Genomic DNA, 20,019 nt, shown 5'->3' with positions numbered 1-20,019 from the left:
TCCGCTCCCATTGTGTGCTGTCTATTAAAGGTTTGTTACACACATTGTCATACAACGCAATTACCCCGGTGTGTGTGACAACACTGTCCCAAATAGTTTCGGCCATCTAACGTCGTTATCTAACGTAACGGTCATCTGTACTGTAGTCCCTTTGTTTACATACATCTCTGCATCGTGCACGTTGCACCACCCCACCTGCTAGAGGGAGAAACACTGGGATAGCATGCCCCAGTTAATAGACTGCTAACCGGGGAGCGAGCGAGATAACGGTAAGTTACAGAAGTTCCTTTTCGGTCCAGGTAACGTTATCGCCCTACGACGTGAAGACGTTTCGATGAAATAGGTCAACCATCTCTATTATTTCACGGGCATGTGTATAGCTATGCGAGCCAACGTCGGCTAGCTTGCCTTTACCAGCTAGGTTACTGCTAGCCGTTTTGACGCTGCTGATTGATGGCCGCTAGCCAGTTTAGCGTCTCCTACTGCAACGATTCGGGACAGTGTTGCATGACTCCAAAAGAGAGTAGTTAGCGACATTGCCTCGTGGTGAGTAATTGTGTCCTCCTCGCATCGTATCCTAGCTAGCTATGCTGAATCCGATGAAACTAAAACTAGCCCATCACTGCCCCTAGGATTCCAGAGCTCTAGTTTCAGCGTTGATGTACTGTCTCTGCCTTCTTAACTGTAGCGGGGTGAACAGGCCGTGGCTGAGGTCCTTGATTATCTAAATTGGCCTTCATGTGACACCGGGTGCTGTAGTTGTCCTGGAAGGAGGGCAGGCAGTGCGTCCCCGGTGATGCGTTGGGCTGGATGCCCCACCCTCTGGAGAGCCCTGCGGTTGTGAGCGGTGCAATTGCCGTACCAGGCGGTGGTACAGCCCGACAGGATGCTCTCAATGGTGCATCTGTAGAAGTTAGTGAGGGTCTTAGGGGCCAAGCTGAATTTCTTCAGCCTCCTGAGGTCGCCTTCACCAAGCTGTCTGTCTGAATAGACCATTTCAAATCAAATTGTATTTGACGCATAAGCCGAAATAAACAGGTTTAGACTTAAAAAATAGTAACAAATAAACAATAAACCCGGCTATATACAAGGAGTAACAGTAGGAGTCAATGTGCAGGGGAACAATGTAGTTAAGGTAATATCTACATGAAGGTAGGGGTAAAAGTGACTAGGCAGTCAGGATAGTTAATAAAGAGTAGTAGCACCGTATGTGAAAGTGTGTGTGTATGTCTGTGTTGGAGTGTCAATATAAGTATATGAGTGTGCATAGAGTCAATGATAGTTAATGGGAAAGAAAGGGTGAATTAAATTCCAGGTAGCCATTTGATGACTGTTCAGCAGTCTGAACAGTTAACTCTTTTCAGGAGCCTTTTGGTACCAGACTTGGTGCTCTGGTACCGCTTGCTGTGCAGTAGCAGAGAGAACAGTCTATAACTTGGGTGGCTCGAGGTGTTTGACAGTTTTACAGGCCTTCCTCTGGATGGTAAGGGAGCTTGGCCCCAGTGATGTCCTCGCACCACCCTCTGTGGTGTCGGATGCCAAGCAGTTTCCCATACCAAGCGGTGATGCAGCCAGTCAAGATGCTCTCAACGCTGTAGAACCTTTTCAGGATCTGAGGGGCCATTTCAGGTTGTCAGTGATGTGCACACCGAGGAACTTGAAACTTTTGACCCTCTCCACTGCGGCCCGTCAACGTGGATGAGGGTGCGCTCTTTCTGCTGTCTCCTGTAGTCCACGATCAGCTCCTTCGTTTTGTTGACGTTGAGAGGGAGGTAATTTTCCCGGCACCACTCCGCCAGGGCCCTCACCTCCTGTCTCGCCTCCTGTCTCGCCTCCTGTCTCGTCTCCTGTCTCGTCGTTGTTGGTAATCAGGCCTACCACTGTTGTGTCGTCAGCGAACTTGAAGATTGAGTTGGCCACGCAGTCATTGGGTGAACAGGGAGCACAGGAGAGAGCTGTACTCCCCTGTGGGGTCCCCGTGTTGGGGATCAGCGTGACGGTGGTGTAGTTTCCTACCGTCAGGAAGTCCAGGACCCAGTTTCACAGGGAGGGGTTCAGACCCAGGGCCTCCAGCTTGGTGATGAGCTTGGAAGGGGCACTATGGTGTTGAAGGCTGAGCTTTAGTCGATGAACAGCATTCTTACATAAGTATTTCTCCTGCCCAGGTGGGATAGGTCAGTGTGCAGAGCAATGGCGATCGCATCAGTCGTGTATTTGATATGCGAATTGCAGTGGGTCTAGGGGTGTGTCGGGGAAGGTGGAGGTGATATGATCCTTGACTAGCCTCTCAAAGCACTCCATGATGGCGAGAAGTGAGTACTACGGGGCGATAGTCATTTAGTTCAGTTGCCATTCGCTTTCCTGGTTTACAGGAACAATGGCGGACATCTTGAAGCAAGTAGGAACAACAGAGTGGGATATGGAGAGATGCTCTGAAGCTTGGGATGCCGCCTGGGCCGGCAGCCTTGCGAGGGTTTACGCGCTAAAACGACTCGCTCACGTCGGCCACGGCGACCGAGAGCACACAGTCCTCGTGAGAGTCCATCACTGTTGAATACAGCCTGTACATGTTTCCTTGCTATGTCTTCCTCTAAGTAGGTCTGAATACTTCATTCTAACAATTTAATTAGATGGTAACTAGCTACTATTTATGTTAGTAGTGATAGTGCTTCCATGTATACTAAAGTGTACTACAGCTCTCTGATTTCCTTTTCTTATTTGCAGTACCTACATCTGTGTGTGTGTGTGTGTGTTTTAGGGCCCCCACTACGCCTCAGCTGACTTTGATTATAGGTTTGAGTGACTGTAGTATTTCATCAGTCTCTCTCTCATTACCATCTCTCAGTCACATGGGGTGGTATCCTGTTCTCTTCCCCTCATCCTAACTCAATTACTGTCCGGCCATCTGTCCCAGAGTCACATATCGAGAAATGAACTTTTCTGTGTTCAGTAGCTCGCGACAACTCCTCCTGCCTGGTCTTATCCCTTCTTACTCTCCATCTTTCTCTTGATGCTTACACTCCTCTCCGGACGATCTATATTAGCTTTTATTTATTGACATTTGTGTTACCGTTGTTATTTAACCAACCTGACAGGTAAAGTTGAGAAGAAACACCTTTTCTTTTTTTTAGCCTGGTCCCAGACCTGTTTGTGCTCTTTGCGAACTCCATCGGCTGATCAGCGTCAGGCCAAACATTGACACTCAGGCTATTGTCTTTTTCCAATAATGAGTCTATCGGAAGTTTTGAACAGGTCATTTATAATGTCTTTTATAGTTGATTGTTTATTTGACACTCATTTCTGCAGGCCGCCATGGGCGCTTTCTTTCGGAGCGAGGAGGTGTGTCTCGTGCAGCTCTTTCTCCAATCGGGGTCAGCCTACAACTGCGTCAGCGAGCTTGGAGAGCTGGGACTGGTCGAATTCCGAGATGTGAGTTCTTATCTTTGACATTTTAGTATTGAACCTCTATTGTAAACGCTGATAGTAGACTAATTAGACAATAAGCTTACTTGGCTTATAAATGTATAATTAACGTCAATACCATAGATATCCTATTAAATTACCGGAGGGGCTATGCCACAAATCCTCAGTTCCTGGGGTGAAAATAGCAGCCATTGGGGTCAGTGAGAAATCCAAACCAGTCTAATTGGAATGAATGGTATTAAATGCATAGGTGATGCATTTCCTGCTTCTACTTAAGCAGTAAAGTAAAAGTCAGGTATGTAGTGAAACATAAATTGTCTAAGTCCTATCAGCAACTAATTTCAGCCAGTGTGTGGCTGTGAATTGACTGCATTGTTTGAATGGAGTGTTGGGATATTGGCAGTTAATCTGGAAAAAATAATGTAATTATTCCTCTAAGACTGTATGGCTGGCGAGCTAGACAACATACAGTGCAAATAATATTCACATTAATTGTTTTACACAATTATCTTATTACAGCACTGGCAGACTATGGTTGACCAACTCCCTTACTAAAATGGCTGACTTTTTAATCCGTCATAAGAAGGCTCACGTCCATTCTAGTATTCTAAATCCTCCTCCTCTTCTTCCTTCTCCTCCTTCTTCTTCTCTTCCCCTCCACTCCAGTTGAACCCCAGTGTCAACTCGTTCCAGAGGAAGTTTGTGAACGAGGTGCGGCGCTGTGAGGAGATGGAGAAGACCTTCAGTGAGTCTCTGACCTTCACACCATACGATCAGAGAGCATTCCCAAATGGGATATTCATCAAGCCTCCTCTACATATCCTCACTTCCTCTTTGATAATCGGCACCTGATGTCCACTTGCTCCCTCGCCCCTCTTCCACTCTCCTTTTCTGCACATCTTCTTTCCCTTCTCCATCCCTCCATCCGCCCTTCTGTTCATCGCCTACTCCGTTCATTCATCTCTCCGCACCACCTTTCCTTCTCTTCGTCCCTCCCTCCCCAGCGTACCTGGAGCAGGAGATCGTTCGGTCCCTGTTCCCCCCGCAGGCGGGTCCTCTCCCCACCCCCAGCCCCTTGCCCGCCGCCCCCCAGCCCAGAGAACTCATGGCCATCGAGGAGGAGAGCGAGAGGCTGGCCAGGGAGCTACGAGAGGTGAGGAGGGGAGAAAGAGAAGCTAGGAGGGGGGAGAAAATGGGAGAGGAGTGAGGGGGAGAGGTACTGAGAAAGGAGGGGGAATTGTTTTCCTAAAAAAATATATATCCCTCCTTAGACATTCCAGTCGAAACGTTGCAATTGACTCGACAGGACCATATCCAGCTGTACGCCAGGTTATTTTTGATTCCTTTCATTGTTTGGGCTATTCATACTGTTCTGCTGTCTGATTGGTCCAGGTGTCCAGGAACAGAGACTGCCTGATGAACCAGCTGATCCAGCTCAGCCAATACAGAGGGGTTCTGATCCAGACACACACTCTCACTGTCTCACAGGTAGGAACGACAGCTCCCAGCATGGCCTCTTATCACCTCACAGGTATGAACTACAGATCCCAGTGTTCTCTCTGCTGCTCTGTGAGCGGCCATTGTTGTACTCACACGCTCTTGGAATTAAGAGGTCCCAATGTCAAAAAAACGATTCAAGTAAACCTCGGAAGTTATTTTCAAACGGGATGGGCCAAGTTTCCGAGGAACTCTTGAACACAGCAGATGTGTATGGAAAAGCGTTGATTTCTTTAGCTGAAGCTTTCATTCTGAAAAAGGACATTGACGGCCAAAACATCACGATTTTACCTCAAATTTGATAAATAAAGGATCAAGATTAGAATTTTAAGCGAGAGTTGCACCTATTCCTTCCAAATGTTCTCATGATTTTTGGTTGTACTTATTTTCTCATTGGTTGAGCACCTTGTACTCTTCTCCCTCTCTTGTCAGGCTCATCCTCCCTCGACACTGGAGACTGCTGCCTTACTGGACAACAGACAAGACATCAGGCTGAGGTGACAGACGGACAAATATATATATATATCTCAATCAGGGGAGGCTGGTGGGAGGAGCTATAGGAGGACGGGCTCGTTGTAAAGACTGGGACGGAATCGATGGAAATACATCAAACATATGGAAACCACGTTGGACTCCGTTCCGTCCATTCCAGCCGTTACAAAGGAGCCTGTCCTCCTATAGCTCTTCCCACCAGCCTCCTCTGATATCAATCACTTCATTGTCAATGGCTGCGTCTCAAATAGAACCCTGTTTCCTATGCGGTGGTCTGGCTCTGGTCAAAAGTAATGCACTATAAAGGCAATTGGGCTGGGTGCCATTCTCTACTGGCTTGACAAGCAGCCTAAATAGAGTTTGCATTGCAATATAGAAAAGAGAATATGTGATAAGCAAAAGTGGGTTGTGTCCCAAGTGGCATTCTATTCCCTAAGGGCCCCGGTCAAAATAAGTACACTATATAGTGAATAGGTTGCCATTTGACGCAACCAGAGTCAAGAGGAGAAAAGATGAAAGATATTTGGTCAAACGTTATTTGTATATTCCGGATTTTCCATCTGTAGATGCTCTACAGATGGTCATACGACCAATAAACTATCTGTTGATAAGCAACTGCTTTCTAAGGTTAGGGTTAGATTAAGCATAAGGTTAAGGCTTAAAGTTAGGGTTAGATAACGGGTTAGGATAAGGGTCAAGGTTAAGATAAGGGTCAAGGTTAGGGTTAGGGTTAGAGCTAGGGTTAGTAGATAGTTGGTCGAAATGTTACTGATAGTCAGTAGACAGGCGGACTATCCAAATAAAGTGTTTCCGAGTATTTTTCCCTCACGTGTCTTCTTCCGTCTTCTTCCCAGTTTTGTGGCTGGCGTGGTCCACCCGTGGAAGGTTCCGTCGTTTGAGCGGCTGCTATGGCGAGCGTGCCGCGGTTACATCATCGTCGACTTCAGGGAGATGGAGGAGAGGCTGGAGCTCCCTGAAACGGTAATAAATGAGAGGGTGGACAGGAGAGGGATGAATACAGGAAATAAGGAATAAAGATGGACGAGCAAAGGAAAGAATGTCGGAGGATCCTTATGAAGAATGGACGTATTTCCCTTTCCACACACATCAGCAAAATTATGTCCCCCCCCCCCTTCTAAATCCCACTTCCTTACTTCAACCAATCACAGGGTGAGATGGTCCAGTGGACAGTATTCCTCATCTCTTTCTGGGGCGAGCAAATTGGACAGAAAGTCAAGAAGATCTGTGATTGGTTAGTGAGAGCAGATCCAAAGTTTATAACAATTTTCAGTTACATGTTGAATTTGTCTAATTTACTGTCTAATCTAATGATTCTTGGTCTCCTTTTTTTCTTACCCTCTCTCTCTCTCTCTCTCTCTCTCTCTCTCTCTCTCTCTCTCTCTCTCTCTCTCTCTCTCTCTCTCTCTCTCTCTCTCTCTCTCTCTCTCTCTCTCTCTCTCTCTCTCTCTCTCTCTCTCTCTCTCTCTCTCTCTCTCTCTCTCTCTCTCTCTCTCTCTCTCTCTCTCTCTCTCTCTCTCTCTCTCTCTCTCTTTCTGTCTCCCTTTCTTTCTTTCCTCCGTCTCTTTCTTCTTCTGTCCTTCTCTCAGTTTCCACACCCACACCTTTGACTACCCAGAGGGCACGACGGAGAGAGAGAAGATTCTGCACGGGCTGCAGGGAAGGATAGTAGACATCAAAACGGTAAGAAAAGGGAGAGATTGAGCGACAGAGAGAGATGGGCAGAGACGATCAGATCATTTTGAGCTGGAACAATCATTATCTCTCAGTTTTCTGTGTCTTCGTCAGCCGTCATCGATGTTGGGTAGATATCAGGCTACTCCCGTTCTATCTTGGGCTCGCGAGTGGCGCAGCGGTGTAAGGCACTGCATCTCAGTGCTCGAGGTGTCACTACAGAACCTGGTTCGATTCCAGGCTGTATCACAACCGGCCCTGTTTGGGAGTACCATAGGGCGGCGCACAATTGGCTCAGCGCCGTCTTGGTTTGGCCGGGGTAGGCCGTCGTCTGGGGTAGGCCGTCGTCTGGGTTTGGCCGGGGTAGGCTGTCGTCTGGGTTTGGCCGGGGTAGGCTGCCATTGTAAATAAGAATTTCTTCTTAGCTGACTTGCCTAGTTAAATAAAGTTTACATTTAAAAAATACTCCTATGGCAGCACCCTGGTTTGTTAACCCCTTCCTCTTCGCCATGATTTATTTCAGGTCTCCCAGACAGGAGGTTCTGCCCCAGTGGAAGGTGTTCTATCCATATCATTAGAATGGTTCTCATTCTATTTGTATGGATTCTTATCTATTCTGTGTTTATTAAACCCCTTCCTTCCCTCCATGGTTTCCCTCAGGTCCTCTCCCAGACGGAACATTACCTGCAGCAGCTGCTGTGTCGCTCGGTGGCCGTGCTGCCCCAGTGGAAGGTGCGGGTCCAGAAGTGTAAGGCCGTCCAGGCCGTGCTCAACCTCTGCAGCCCCTCCGTCACTGACAAGTGTCTGATCGCCGAGGCCTGGTGTCCCGTCAGGAAACTGCTACTGCTGCAGAGCGCCCTGATAGAGGGAACGGTGAGAGAGGGGGAGGAGATAGAGGAGGGATGTGCAAATGGCGGCTTTCTCTCTCTCTCTTTCTTTCTCTCTTTTTTTTAGCTTTTGTAAGCCCTCGGATCAATTTCCAAAAACATTTATTTTTTTATTTCTTTTAAGAACTCAGTAGAGGTCTCAACTTACAAGTTAGAATAGTAGAATATACAAGGTGCAATTTCTATATTTGGTTGTGAACCAGCAGTTTTTCCTCTTGTTATGTCAGTCACTGACAGTCACTCAATTATCCATGTCAGCTCATCATTTTTAGATTGGTAAGTTAGTCTAGCCAGCGATCAAAACGTGTAGTAATTAATCATGGATGAGTACTGACCGGGCACATGCCCAGAGGCCTCTACTTCCAGGGGGCCCTCATTGATATCATATTAAGTCATGTAAAAATGTGCCGAATTGCAGGAAAATTGCTTTGAAAGAAAATATTTGTTGTAAAACAAAAATGTTGTCCTCTGCCCCATGGTAGATTGGGTAGAATTGCATGAAATGAGTTATAAAATTGCAACATTTTCTCTCCGCCCCATGACAAAATTGCAAAATGTTTAGAACTTTAAAATTACATCTACATTTTCTCTCCACCGTCAAAACCAAATATCTCTTAGGGCCCCCAAAAGGCTAGGACCAGGCCTGGCTTGGCTACTGGTATAATGCATTTAGTTTAGAGAATTAAGTATACTGAACAAAACTATCAGCGCAACATGTAAAGTGTCGGTCCCCAGTTTAATGAGCTGAAATAAACATCCCAGAAAGATTCCATACACACAAAAAGCTTATTTCTCAAAAATGTTTGTTTACATCCCTGTTAGTGAGCATTTCTACTTGCCAAGATAATCCATCCACCTGATAGGTGTGACATATCAAGAAGCTGATTAAACAGCATAATCACTACACAGGTGCATCTTGTGCTGGGGACAATAAAAGTGTATGTTAACTTCTGACCCACTGGAATTGTGATACGGTGAATTATAAGTGAAATAATCTGTCTGTAAACAATTGTTGGACAAATGACTTGTGTCACGCACAAAGTAGATGGCCTAACCGACTTGCCAAAACTATAGTTTGTTAACAAGAAATTTGTGGAGTGGTTGAAAAACGAGTTTTAATGACTCCAACCTAAGTTTATGTAAACTTCCGACTTCAACTGTATATACAATTCCTGGAAGCTGCAAATGTCCATTTTGTCCATGGCCTGCATACTCACCAGACATGTCACCCATTGTGCATGTTTGGGATGCTCTGGATTGACGTGTACAGCAGCATGTTCCAGTTCCCGCCGATATACAGCAACTTCGCACAGCCATTGAAGAGGAGTGGGACAACACTCCACATGCCACAATCTATAGCTAATCCATAGATTAGGGTCTAATTTAATTATTTTAATTGACTGATTTCCTTCTGTGACCTGTAACTCAGTAAAATCGTAGAAATTGGGCTCCCGAGTGACACAGCAGTCTAAGGCACTGCATCTCAGTGCTAGAGGCGTCACTACAGACCCTGGTTCGTTCCCGGGCTGTATCACAACCGGCCGTGATCGCAGTCCCATAGGGCGGCGCACAATTGACCCAGCGTCGTCCGGGTAAGAGAAGGGTTTTGGTGGGGGGGCTTTACTTGGCTAATTGCGCTCGAGTGACTCCTTGTGACGGGCCAGGCGCCTGCAGGCTGACCTCGGTCGTCAGGTGAACAGTGTTTCCTCCAACACATTGTTGCGGCTGGCTTCCGGGTTGAGCGGGCGGGTGTTAAGAGCGCGGGTGTTGACTGGTCACGTTTCGGAGGATGCATGACTCGACCTCCGCATCCCAAACCCACTGGGGAGTTGCAGAGATGAGAGAAGATCGAAATTGGGGAGGAAAAAAAGAGGATAAAATACCAATAAATAAATCATCTAATAATCATCTAATCATTTGAAAAATATATTTGAAAATGTTGCATGTTGCTTTTATATTTTTTGTTCAGTGTAGTTTAACTGCACAGATGGATTGATTGCACAAATCAGTCGACTACATGTGTGTGTATGGATGTGGGTACGCAGACCCGCAAGTTTACTGCAGACCCGCATGACCAGTTAAGATTTTGTGTGGCCCCCACCCCCATCAAAGTTGCTCTGAGATGGGAGGAATAGGGAGGACAGGGACGATCAAGGTGAAAGAATAGACAGGGATGATCAAGGTGAAAGAAATGAGACTTTTGGTCATATATGCCATTTAGCAGACGCTTTTATCCAAAGCGACTTACAGTCATGTGTGCATACATTCTACGTATGGGTGGTCCCGGGGATTGAACCCACTACCCTGGCGTTACAAGCGCCATGCTCTACCAACTGAGCTACAGAAGGACCACATGGTCAGGTAGAAACGTCATAAGAATGCGTAATCAGATTTTGGTGTTATGATTACTTTAACAGGAATATCTCTCTCTCGCATCTCTCCCTCTCCCACAGAGGAAGAACGGTAGTGGTGTGGACTCATTCTATAACCGCCTCCCGGACCCCAGCACTCCTCCTCCCACCCTCTTCCACACCAACTCCTTCACAGCCGGCTTCCAGAGCATTGTAGACGCATACGGTGTTGCCAGATACAGAGAGGTCAACCCAGGTATATATATATATATATATATATATATATATATATATACACACACACACACACACACACACACACACACACACACACACACACACACACGAAAACTCACACACACGAAAACTAAACAGTCATCCACCAACTCTGTCAACCCTAATTCTCGCTCTCTGTGTATGTTTTGTGTGTTTGTCCCTCCTGTGGCTCCGTCTGTAGCGGTGTACACCATCATCACCTTCCCCTTCCTGTTTGCGGTGATGTTTGGGGACGTGGGACACGGCCTCCTAATGACCATGGCCGCCCTCTGGATGGTGCTGCAGGAGAGAGACCTCAATCTCAGGACCAACGACAACGAGGTACACACAGCTTTACCACTCTCCTTGTGGATGGTACTACAGGAGAAAGACCCGAAACTCAGGACTATTTTATGTAAAAAATATATTTTTTTATTTATTTAAACCGGCAAGTCAGTTAAGAACAAATTCTTATTTACAATGACGGCCAAACCCGGACGACGCTGGGCCAATTGTGCTCGGCCCTATGGGACTCCCAATCACGGCCGGGTTGTGATACAGCCTGGATTCGAACCAAGGTGTCTGTAGTGACGCCTCTAGCACTGAGATGCAGTGCCTTAGACCGCTGCTCCACTCGGGAGCAACAAGGTAAACAGGAGGAGGGGAGAGTCCTCTAATGCAGGGGACTGGAGCTGAAGCTAGAGCCTCTTCCCAAACACACAATCATCCCAGTTTCCTGTCTCTAGTTTGTCTTCATGTAAAATCAGTACTGGAAAGTAAAGTGTTTCAACTGGCCCAGCCACACACTGTACCTGTCTTGACCTCATCCAACTGAAGAGCAACTCTCTCTCTCTCTCTCACTCTCTCTCTCACTCTCTCTCTCACAGATCTGGCAGATGATGTTTGGTGGTCGGTATCTGATCTTGTTGATGGGTCTATTCTCTATCTACACCGGAGCCGTCTACAACGAGTGTTTCAGTAAAGGCCTCAGCCCCTTCCCGTCGGGATGGCACCTACAACCTATGTTCCAGCACTACAACTGGACGTAAATGGATACACACACACATATGTATGCGTACACACACACAGACGCACACACACACACACTAACATTGTCCTCTCCATTCTGTGTCAGTGATGAGACTCTGAGGGAGAACCAGTATCTTACTCTGGACCCGAACGTGACCGGAGTGTTCCAGGGACCCTATCCGTTTGGCATCGACCCGGTAACTAACTCTAAACTACATCCATCCATCTCTTTTTATCTATATCGGTTTGGCCTATTTTCCCGTTCGACGTCTTCATTCCATACTGAATGAGTCGGCTCTGGGAACCCCCTGGAAACATGTATCCCAGCTCTTTCATACTGCTGCTTTGGAGTGAGTTGGCTCTGGGAACCCCCTGGAAACATGTATCCCAGCTCTTTCATACTGCTGCTTTGGAGTGAGTCGGCTCTGGTGATGCCACATCAACACTTTTCAGGACTGAGTCAAATGAAAACATGGCGTTAACATTACGCAATTCCATTTCCTTTTATTGTCCTGCAATGACGATTACTGACAGGCATAGATAGGCCTATAACCGTACAAATATGTGAGGTACTGTGCTAGTTTCAACAAGAAATGAAAAGAGAAACAAACTAAACGTAAAGAAACATTCTTGTGTGCGGAATACTTGAATTCGACACATTCCAAAACGATGTCTGTTGGGCTCTGTTTTCTGACCTTTGACCTGTAGATCTGGCGGCTGGCCAACAACCACCTGACGTTCCTGAACTCGTACAAGATGAAGATGTCCGTCATCATCGGGGTCGTCCACATGACTTTCGGAGTCTGCCTGTCCTTTTTCAACTACATGTAGGTCTCCACTTCTACTCCGACACAAACATTTCAACCCTAAAACCATTACCGTAACAAATCCACGGGGATTTATATATCGTCTACATCTTTTGCCACTATATCTTCTAACCCTTGTATTATAATGAACCCCGTCTTTTCCAAGGAGACCTTAGTAACACATCTGATCACAGTCATGTTCTTTGTCTCTCTCACACCCTCCAGTCACTTGAACCAGCTGAGCAGTGTGTTCCTGGTACTGATCCCAGAGCTGTTGTTCATGCAGTGTCTGTTTGGCTACCTGGTCTTCATGGTGTTGTTGAAGTGGGTGGCGTTCAGCCCCCAGGACTCCGACCGGGCCCCCAGCATCCTCATACACTTCATAGATATGTTCCTGTTCACTGAGAATGAGGATAATCCACCCCTCTACCGCGGACAGGTGAGACGCGCACACACGTCACGTGTGGACGGCGGACAGACATGCACGCACACACGTGATCGTACCTGCCCTGTCCACCGAGCTGCATTAAGCTCTAGCAATGGACAACGTGAACGAATGTCTGTTTCTCTTCTGTCCCCTCCCTCCCTCTAGATGATAGTCCAGAGGGTCCTGGTGGTGGTCGCTCTGGCGTCAGTGCCTGTCCTGTTACTAGGGAAACCACTCTATCTCTACTACAACCACAGGAGACGAGCCAACACAAGAGGGGTAAGGGGGGGAGGGAGGGAGGGAGGGAGGGAGAGCGGGATTGGAAGTGGATAACTACATTTTTGCTTGTAAGCAAAGGAGTCCGACAGCATTTGTAACAAATGCGAACAGTTAAGTGTGTGTGATTGAGACATGAAGTCTGTTTACCCCACTGAGTCATTGGTTCTAGACCTCAACCCTCTGATTGTAAGTAATAGATGCCACATGTCTTGTGTGTGTGTGCGACAGGGAGAAGAGCGCCCCCTTGTGACGGACACCAGCTCCATCAACGCGTTACAAGGAGACCTGGAGGAAGGAGGAACCAGAGAGGAGGAGGTGAGGGAGAGGGAGGGATAGAAAGTAGGAGGGTTCATTTGAGGAAACTGGGTCTTGTTAATGTAAACCATACCAAAAGGTTTTTCAACTGAAAATGAAAATGGGTGTTTCTTATTGGACAAGGTAGTCCCTCCAGGTTTCGGTCTGTTTTTTTTGTTTGGTGTCTCGTGAATATGGACCAGGGCTAAGTGTTGATTTGGGATTCTGGTTTTAACCCTTTCTCTCCTCCCCTGCAGGAGTTTGATACAGCGGATGTGTTCATGCACCAGGCCATCCACACTATAGAGTACTGTCTGGGCTGCATCTCCAACACAGCTTCCTATCTACGACTGTGGGCCCTCAGCCTCGCACATGCCCGTGAGTCTCTCACTCACACTCACACACACACAGTCACATTGTGCCAGTGACGCTTGTGCCTGTGTGTGACATTGTCATAACGCACATGCACACACAAACTTAAATCTTAAATCTCCTGCTTTATCTACACGCGTCTCAATTGTTTTTCAAATCCATCCTTCATGGCACTGATCTGAAAGAACTGACCAGGTGAAAGCTAAGCCTAATGATAAAAGAGGGGATACCTAGTCAGTTGGACAACTGAATGCAGGGGTGGTGGTCTGGCCTTAAATCCAGCTTCCATCACATTACTTTCTTTCACCTGTCAAGTACTTCCTAATCAGTAGTACTTCCTAATCAATAGTACTTCCTAATCAATAGTACTTTCTAATCAGTAGTACTTTCTAATCAGTAGTACTTTCTAATCAGTAGTACTTTCTAATCAGTAGTACTTTCTAATCAGTAGTACTTACTAATCAGTAGTACTTCCTAATCAGTAGTACTTTCTAATCAGTAGTACTTTCTAATCAGTAGTACTTTCTAATCAGTAGTACTTCCTAATCAGTAGTACTTCCTAATCAGTAGTACGTCCTAATCAGTAGTACGTCCTAATCAGTAGTACTTCCTAATCAGTAGTACGTCCTAATCAGTAGTACGTCCTAATCAGAAGTAGTTCTAATCAGTAGTACTTCCTAATCAGTAGTACTTCCTAATCAGTAGTACTTCCTAATCAGTAGTACGTCCTAATCAGTAGTAGTTCCTAATCAGTAGTACTTCCTAATCAATAGTACTTCCTAATCAATAGTACTTCCTAATCAATAGTACTTTCTAATCAGTAGTACTTTCTAATCAGTAGTACTTTCTAATCAGTAGTACTTTCTAATCAGTAGTACTTTCTAATCAGTAGTACTTACTAATCAGTAGTACTTCCTAATCAATAGATGAAGGGCGGGAGACAAGGAGAAGACTACTTGTTTTATTTTTGATCAGGAAACCCTTATCCTATCACCTTTAAGCAATCGAAAGAGAGCCCACATTCTATTCCCAAGTTAACTCCAAATGTTGAACGATGCCAACATAGCACGGCAGTTCATGGAGATACCCAGTCCACCTGACTGTGCTGCTGCTCCAGTTTCAACTGTTCTGCCTTATTATTATTCGACCATGCTGGTCATTTATGAACATTTGAACATCTTGGCCATGTTCTGTTATAATCTCCACCCGGCACAGCCAGAAGAGGACTGGCCACCCCACATAGCCTGGTTCCTCTCTAGGTTTCTTCCTAGGTTTTGGCCTTTCTAGGGAGTTTTTCCTAGCCACCGTGCTTCTACACCTGCATTGCTTGCTGTTTGGGGTTTTAGGCTGGGTTTCTGTACAGCACTTTGAGATATCAGCTGATGTACGAAGGGCTATATAAATACATTTGATTTGAGATACAGTATGTTCTGGTTGAGTCCAAAACTAAAAAGGCTATCGGGATGCCATTTTGAATGCAATATCCAATATACCATAAGTATCCCATAACTACTTACCCACTGATAGCTATAGCTCCTGATCCACTGATAGTGCCTTTGGAAAGTATTCAGACCCCTTGACTTTTTCCACATATTGTTACGTTACAGCCTTATTTATCCATCTACACACAATGCCCCATAATGACAAAGCAAAAACAGGTTTTTAGATAATAAAAATAAAGTGAAATATCACATTTACATAAGTATTCAGACCCTTTACTCTGTACTTTGTTGAAGCACCTTTGGCAGCGATTACAGCATTGAGTCTTCTTGGGTATGATGCTACAAGCTTGGCACACCTGTATTTGGGGAGTTTCTCCCATTCTGCTCTGCAGATCCTCTCAATCTCTGGCAGGTTGCGGCACAGCTATTTTCAGGTCTCTCCAGAGATGTTCGATCGGGTTCAAGTCCGGGCTCTGGCTGGGCCACTCAAGGACACACATGCCCCGAAGCCACTCCTGCGTTGTCCTGTCGGAAGGTGAACATTCGCCCCAGTCTGAGGTCCTGAGCGTCTTAACAGGTTTTCATCAAGGATCTCTCTACTTTTCTCCATTCATCTTTACCTTGATCCTGACTAGTCTCCCAGTCCCTGCCGCTGAAAAACATCCCCACAGCATGCTGCTGCCACCACCATGCTTCACCGTAGGGATGGTGCCAGGTTTCCTCCAGACGTGCCGCTTGGCATTCAGGCCATAGAGTTCAATATTGGCTTCATCAGCCCAGAGAATCTTATTTCTCATGGTCTAAGAGTCTATAGGTGCCTTTTGGCAAACTCCAAGTGGGCTGTCATGTGCCTTTAACCGATGAGTGGCTTCTGTCTGGCCACTCTACCATAAAGGCCTGATTGGTGGAGTGCTGCAGAGATGGTTGTTCTTCTGGAAGGTTCTCCCATCTCCACAGATGAACTCTCGAGCTCTGTCAGAGTGACCATTATGTTCTTGATCACCTCCCTGACCAAGGCCCTTCTCCCCCGATTGCTCAATTTGGCTGGGCGGGCCAGCTCTAGGGCGGAATTATGTATGCCACTTTCTTCTTGGGGACCTTCAATGCTGCAGAAATGTTTTGGTACCCTTCCCCAGATCTGTGCCTCGACACTATCCTGTCTCGGCTCACTATGGAAAATTCCTTCCTCCTCATGGCTTGGTTTTTGTTCTGACATGCACTGTCAACTATGGGACCTTATATAGACAGGTGTGTGTCTTTCCAAATCATGTCCAATCATTTGAATTTACCACAGGGGGACTCCAAGTTGTAGAAACAGCTTAAGGATGATCAATGGAAACAGGCTGGACCTGAGCTCAATTTCAAATATCATAGCAAAGGGGTGGAATTCTTACATTAAAAAAATGTCATTCATTTTTGTTTGAGGATTTTTGATTTATTTAATCCATTTTAGAATAAGGATGTAACGTAACACAATGTGGAAAAAGTCAAGGGCTCCAAAGTGTTGGCCGGTACTGTACACATATCTTGACTACTGTTCAAAAGTTAGGGGTCACTTAGAAATGTCCTTGTTTTTTAAAGAAGAGCAAATGTGTTGTCCGATGAAATACAGTGGAGTCACGGTTAATGGTGTAAATGACTATTGTAGCTGGAAACGGCAGATTTTTTAAAGAATGGAATATCTACTTAGGCCCATTATCAGCAACCATCACTCCTGTGTTCCAATGGCACGTTGTGTTCGCTAATCCAAGTGTATCATTTTAAAAGGCTAATTGATCATTAGAAAACCCTTTTGCAATTATGTTAGTACAGCTGAAAACTGTTGTCCTGATTAAAGTAGTTATACAACTGGCCTTCTTTAGACTAGTTGAGTATCTGGAGCATCAGCATTTGTGGGTTCGATTACAGGCTCAAAATGGCCAGAAACAAATGACTTTCTTCTGAAACTGTCTATTCTTCTGAGAATTGAAGGCTATTCCATGCGAGAAATTGCCAAGAAACTGAAGATCTCGTACGACTCCCTTCACAGAACAGTGCAAACAGGCTCTAACCAGAATAGAAAGGGGAGTGGGAGGCCCCGGTGCACAACTAAGCAAGAGGACAAGTACTTTAGTGTCTAGTTTGAGAAACAGATGCCTCACAAGTCAACTGGCAGCTTCATTAAATAATACCCGCAAAACACCAGTGTCAACGTCAACAGTGAAGAGGCGATTCCTCTGTCCAGAGTGTGTTCTTTTGCCCATCTTAATATTTTATTTTTATTGGCAACTCTGCCTAGAAGTGCAGCATCCCGGAGTTGCCTCTTCACTGTTGTCAATGTCTAGACTGCTTTTCTTTCAAAAACAAAGACATTTCTAAGTGACCCCAAACCTTTGACAGCAGTGTACATTTTAAGCAGCTCTTCTACATACATAATCATTTATATATTTGTGTGACCTGGTGATTATATAAATTTAAAAAAAGAGCCACATATTTGTATGCTCTTTGCTAAATGGAAAAGTGACCGCCTACTTTTGGTGCTTTCAAGACATCTGGGAAAAAAACAAGGTCAAATCATGACGTCAGTGAGCTTCAGGTCGGCGCTCTAGAAAGATGACCGTTCAAAATGATTTTTCCCAGTCGGAGCTAGTTTTTCCTCAGAGTTACCAGTTGTCTTGAACTCACTCAAGTCAGAGTTCCCAGTAGTTTTGAGTACGGCATAATACCAGTTGTGTGTGTTGCAGAGCTGTCGGAGGTACTATGGGTGATGGTGATGCGTATCAGCCTGTCGTGGCAGGGCTACGTGGGATCTGTAGTTCTAGCAGTCATCTTTTCCTTCTTCGCCACACTCACCGTCTCCATCCTGCTCGTCATGGAGGGTCTGTCCGCGTTCCTGCACGCGCTCAGATTGCACTGGTGGGTCACACACCCTGTTGTCATTCACATACCAAACTGTTGCCCCTCAATGTTTTCCATCTCTCACGCCCACAAACACAACCAGTTGATTTGTATCCCACGCACAGCACACATGGGGACATGTGAAACTTCTCAGCCTGGAGTGTCGCAGAATTGTGAGCGTTTCGGTGGCGCTTCGGGAGGGCAGTCACGTGTGCTAGCAAAGCAGAGATGCTTGGTTCCAGCCTCAGCTCGAGCCATGTCAGGAAGAAGTGGTCGTCGCTGAATAAGCAGCGTGACGTCCTTCAAGCCACACCATTCTCCATCCCTAATATTCCTATTTTTCCTCTTCCCAGGGTGGAGTTCCAGAATAAGTTCTACAGTGGAACGGGATACAAGCTCAACCCTTTCTCCTTCTCCTCCATCCTGAACCCTGTATAGGCTTTCAACACAGGACATTGTTACAGAGGAATTGCCCAATAATAAGCTTGCATTGTTCTATATACCGCTTTCAACACAGGACGTTATGTTACATATGAAATACTGACAGATGTAGGGTGTTTGAGATGGCAAGCTATTCCTTATATAGTGCACAACTTTTGACAAGAGGCCTATGGATCCTGGTCAAAGGTTGTGCACTATATAGGTTTTAGGGTTCCATTTCAGATACATCCATAGCCTAATAAGCGAATGTTTGATACTAAAAAATTTTGACTTGAATTTTCATCTTGCAGATGGTATCCTTCTTAAAAAGGAGAGGAACTTGTGAATATAGTTAGCGGTTTTTGACTTGCAGTTTCACTTTAATGATGAGCCTACAACAAAGATGGCTACTGTAGGAGTGCACTACGTTTCCCAGGGACAACTGGGGCACCATTTTGTGCATGGGAGCCTTCTATGTTATTACAACTTATAAATGAATGCCATTAAAGGATTGTTTTATAATCCCTAAAAGCTTGTGGATTGTCTCTACTTTACTGAAAATCCACTACAATGTTGAGTATGAACACGGCAGCCAACATATGATAGTTTAGATAACCTACTTATTCAAGGGTTCTTTACTATTTTCTACATTGTAGAATAATGAAGACATCAAAACTATGAAATCATGTAACCAAAAAGTGTTAAATCAACATTTTATATTGGAGATTCTTCAAAGTAGCCACCTTTTGCACTCTTGGCATAATCTCAACCAGCTTCATGAGGTAGACCCCCGGAATGCATTTCAATTAACGTGTGTGCCTTGTTAATGCATTTGAGCAAATCAGTTGTGTTGTGACAATGTAGGGGTGGTATATTATTGTAACAGCTCAAATAAGCAAAGAGAAACGACAGTCCATCATTACTTTAAGACATGAAAGGTCAGTCAATAAGGAACATTAAGAACTGAACGTTTCTTCAAGTGCAGTCGCAAAACCCATCAAGCGCTATGATGAAACTGACTCATGAGGAACGCCACAGGAAAGGAAGACCCAGAGTTACCTCTGCTGCATAGGATAAGTTCATTAAGTGCTTCAGAGTTCAAGTAACAGACGCATCAAAATCAACTGTTCAGAGGAGACTGTGTGAGTCAGGCCTTCATGGTCAAATTGCTGCAAAGAAACCACTACTAAAGACACCAATAAGAAGACTTGCTTGGGCCAAGAAACACGATGGACAATAGAGCGGAGGAAATCTGTCCTTCGGTCTGATGAGTCTAAATTTTACATTTGTGGTTCCAATATCTGTCTTTGTGAGACACAGAGTAGGTGAACGGATGATCTCCGCATGTGTGGTTCCCACTGTGAAGCATGGAGGTGGTGGTGTGATGGTGCTTTGCTGGTGACAGATTTATTTAGAATTTTAAAAAAAGGCACACTTAACCAGCACGGCTACCACAGCATTCTGCAGCAATAACGC

The 20,019-nt window shown here is 45.5% G+C and overlaps 1 protein-coding gene across 3 annotated transcripts; it reads left to right on the top strand.

Moving 5' to 3' along the window:
- The first annotated feature begins 118 nt into the window (after nucleotides 1-118).
- Nucleotides 119-19,078, top strand: LOC118362983 (V-type proton ATPase 116 kDa subunit a 3-like). 3 transcript variants are annotated; one of them, XM_035743738.2, is made up of 21 exons: nucleotides 119-269; nucleotides 3,307-3,429; nucleotides 4,090-4,168; nucleotides 4,428-4,576; nucleotides 4,816-4,911; nucleotides 5,353-5,417; nucleotides 6,267-6,393; nucleotides 6,582-6,664; nucleotides 7,020-7,113; nucleotides 7,765-7,977; nucleotides 10,445-10,598; nucleotides 10,800-10,939; nucleotides 11,485-11,642; nucleotides 11,733-11,823; nucleotides 12,335-12,453; nucleotides 12,658-12,871; nucleotides 13,025-13,138; nucleotides 13,367-13,453; nucleotides 13,690-13,810; nucleotides 17,970-18,141; nucleotides 18,477-19,078. In XM_035743738.2, the coding sequence occupies exons 2-21, from the start codon at nucleotides 3,313-3,315 to the stop codon at nucleotides 18,559-18,561; spliced, it is 2,478 nt and encodes an 825-aa protein (XP_035599631.1). In that variant the 5' UTR covers nucleotides 119-269; nucleotides 3,307-3,312; the 3' UTR covers nucleotides 18,562-19,078. The 3 variants fall into 3 exon arrangements, with proteins under 3 accessions (XP_035599631.1, XP_035599633.1, XP_035599632.1); XM_035743740.2 differs by lacking the exon at nucleotides 119-269 and adding an exon at nucleotides 339-546; XM_035743739.2 differs by lacking the exon at nucleotides 119-269 and adding an exon at nucleotides 2,940-3,095.
- Nucleotides 19,079-20,019: the final 941 nt, after the last annotated feature.

Source organism: Oncorhynchus keta, chromosome 29 (genome assembly GCF_023373465.1).
Source record: "Oncorhynchus keta strain PuntledgeMale-10-30-2019 chromosome 29, Oket_V2, whole genome shotgun sequence".
Lineage (NCBI taxonomy): Eukaryota > Metazoa > Chordata > Actinopteri > Salmoniformes > Salmonidae > Oncorhynchus > Oncorhynchus keta.
Note: the sequence above shows the minus strand (reverse complement) of the source record. Positions and strands in the feature narration are given on the sequence as shown.

What these genes read in the sequence shown, in the direction of transcription:
- LOC118362983 (XM_035743738.2), top strand. Translation starts at nt 3,313, where the DNA reads ATGGGCGCTTTCTTTCGGAGCGAGGAGGTGTGTCTCGTGCAGCTCTTT. An exon ending in CTGTCCTTTTTCAACTACAT is followed by an intron (nt 12,454 to 12,657) that starts GTAGGTCTCCAC and finishes CACACCCTCCAG; the next exon opens with TCACTTGAACCAGCTGAGCA. An exon ending in GACGAGCCAACACAAGAGGG is followed by an intron (nt 13,139 to 13,366) that starts GTAAGGGGGGGA and finishes TGTGTGCGACAG; the next exon opens with GGAGAAGAGCGCCCCCTTGT.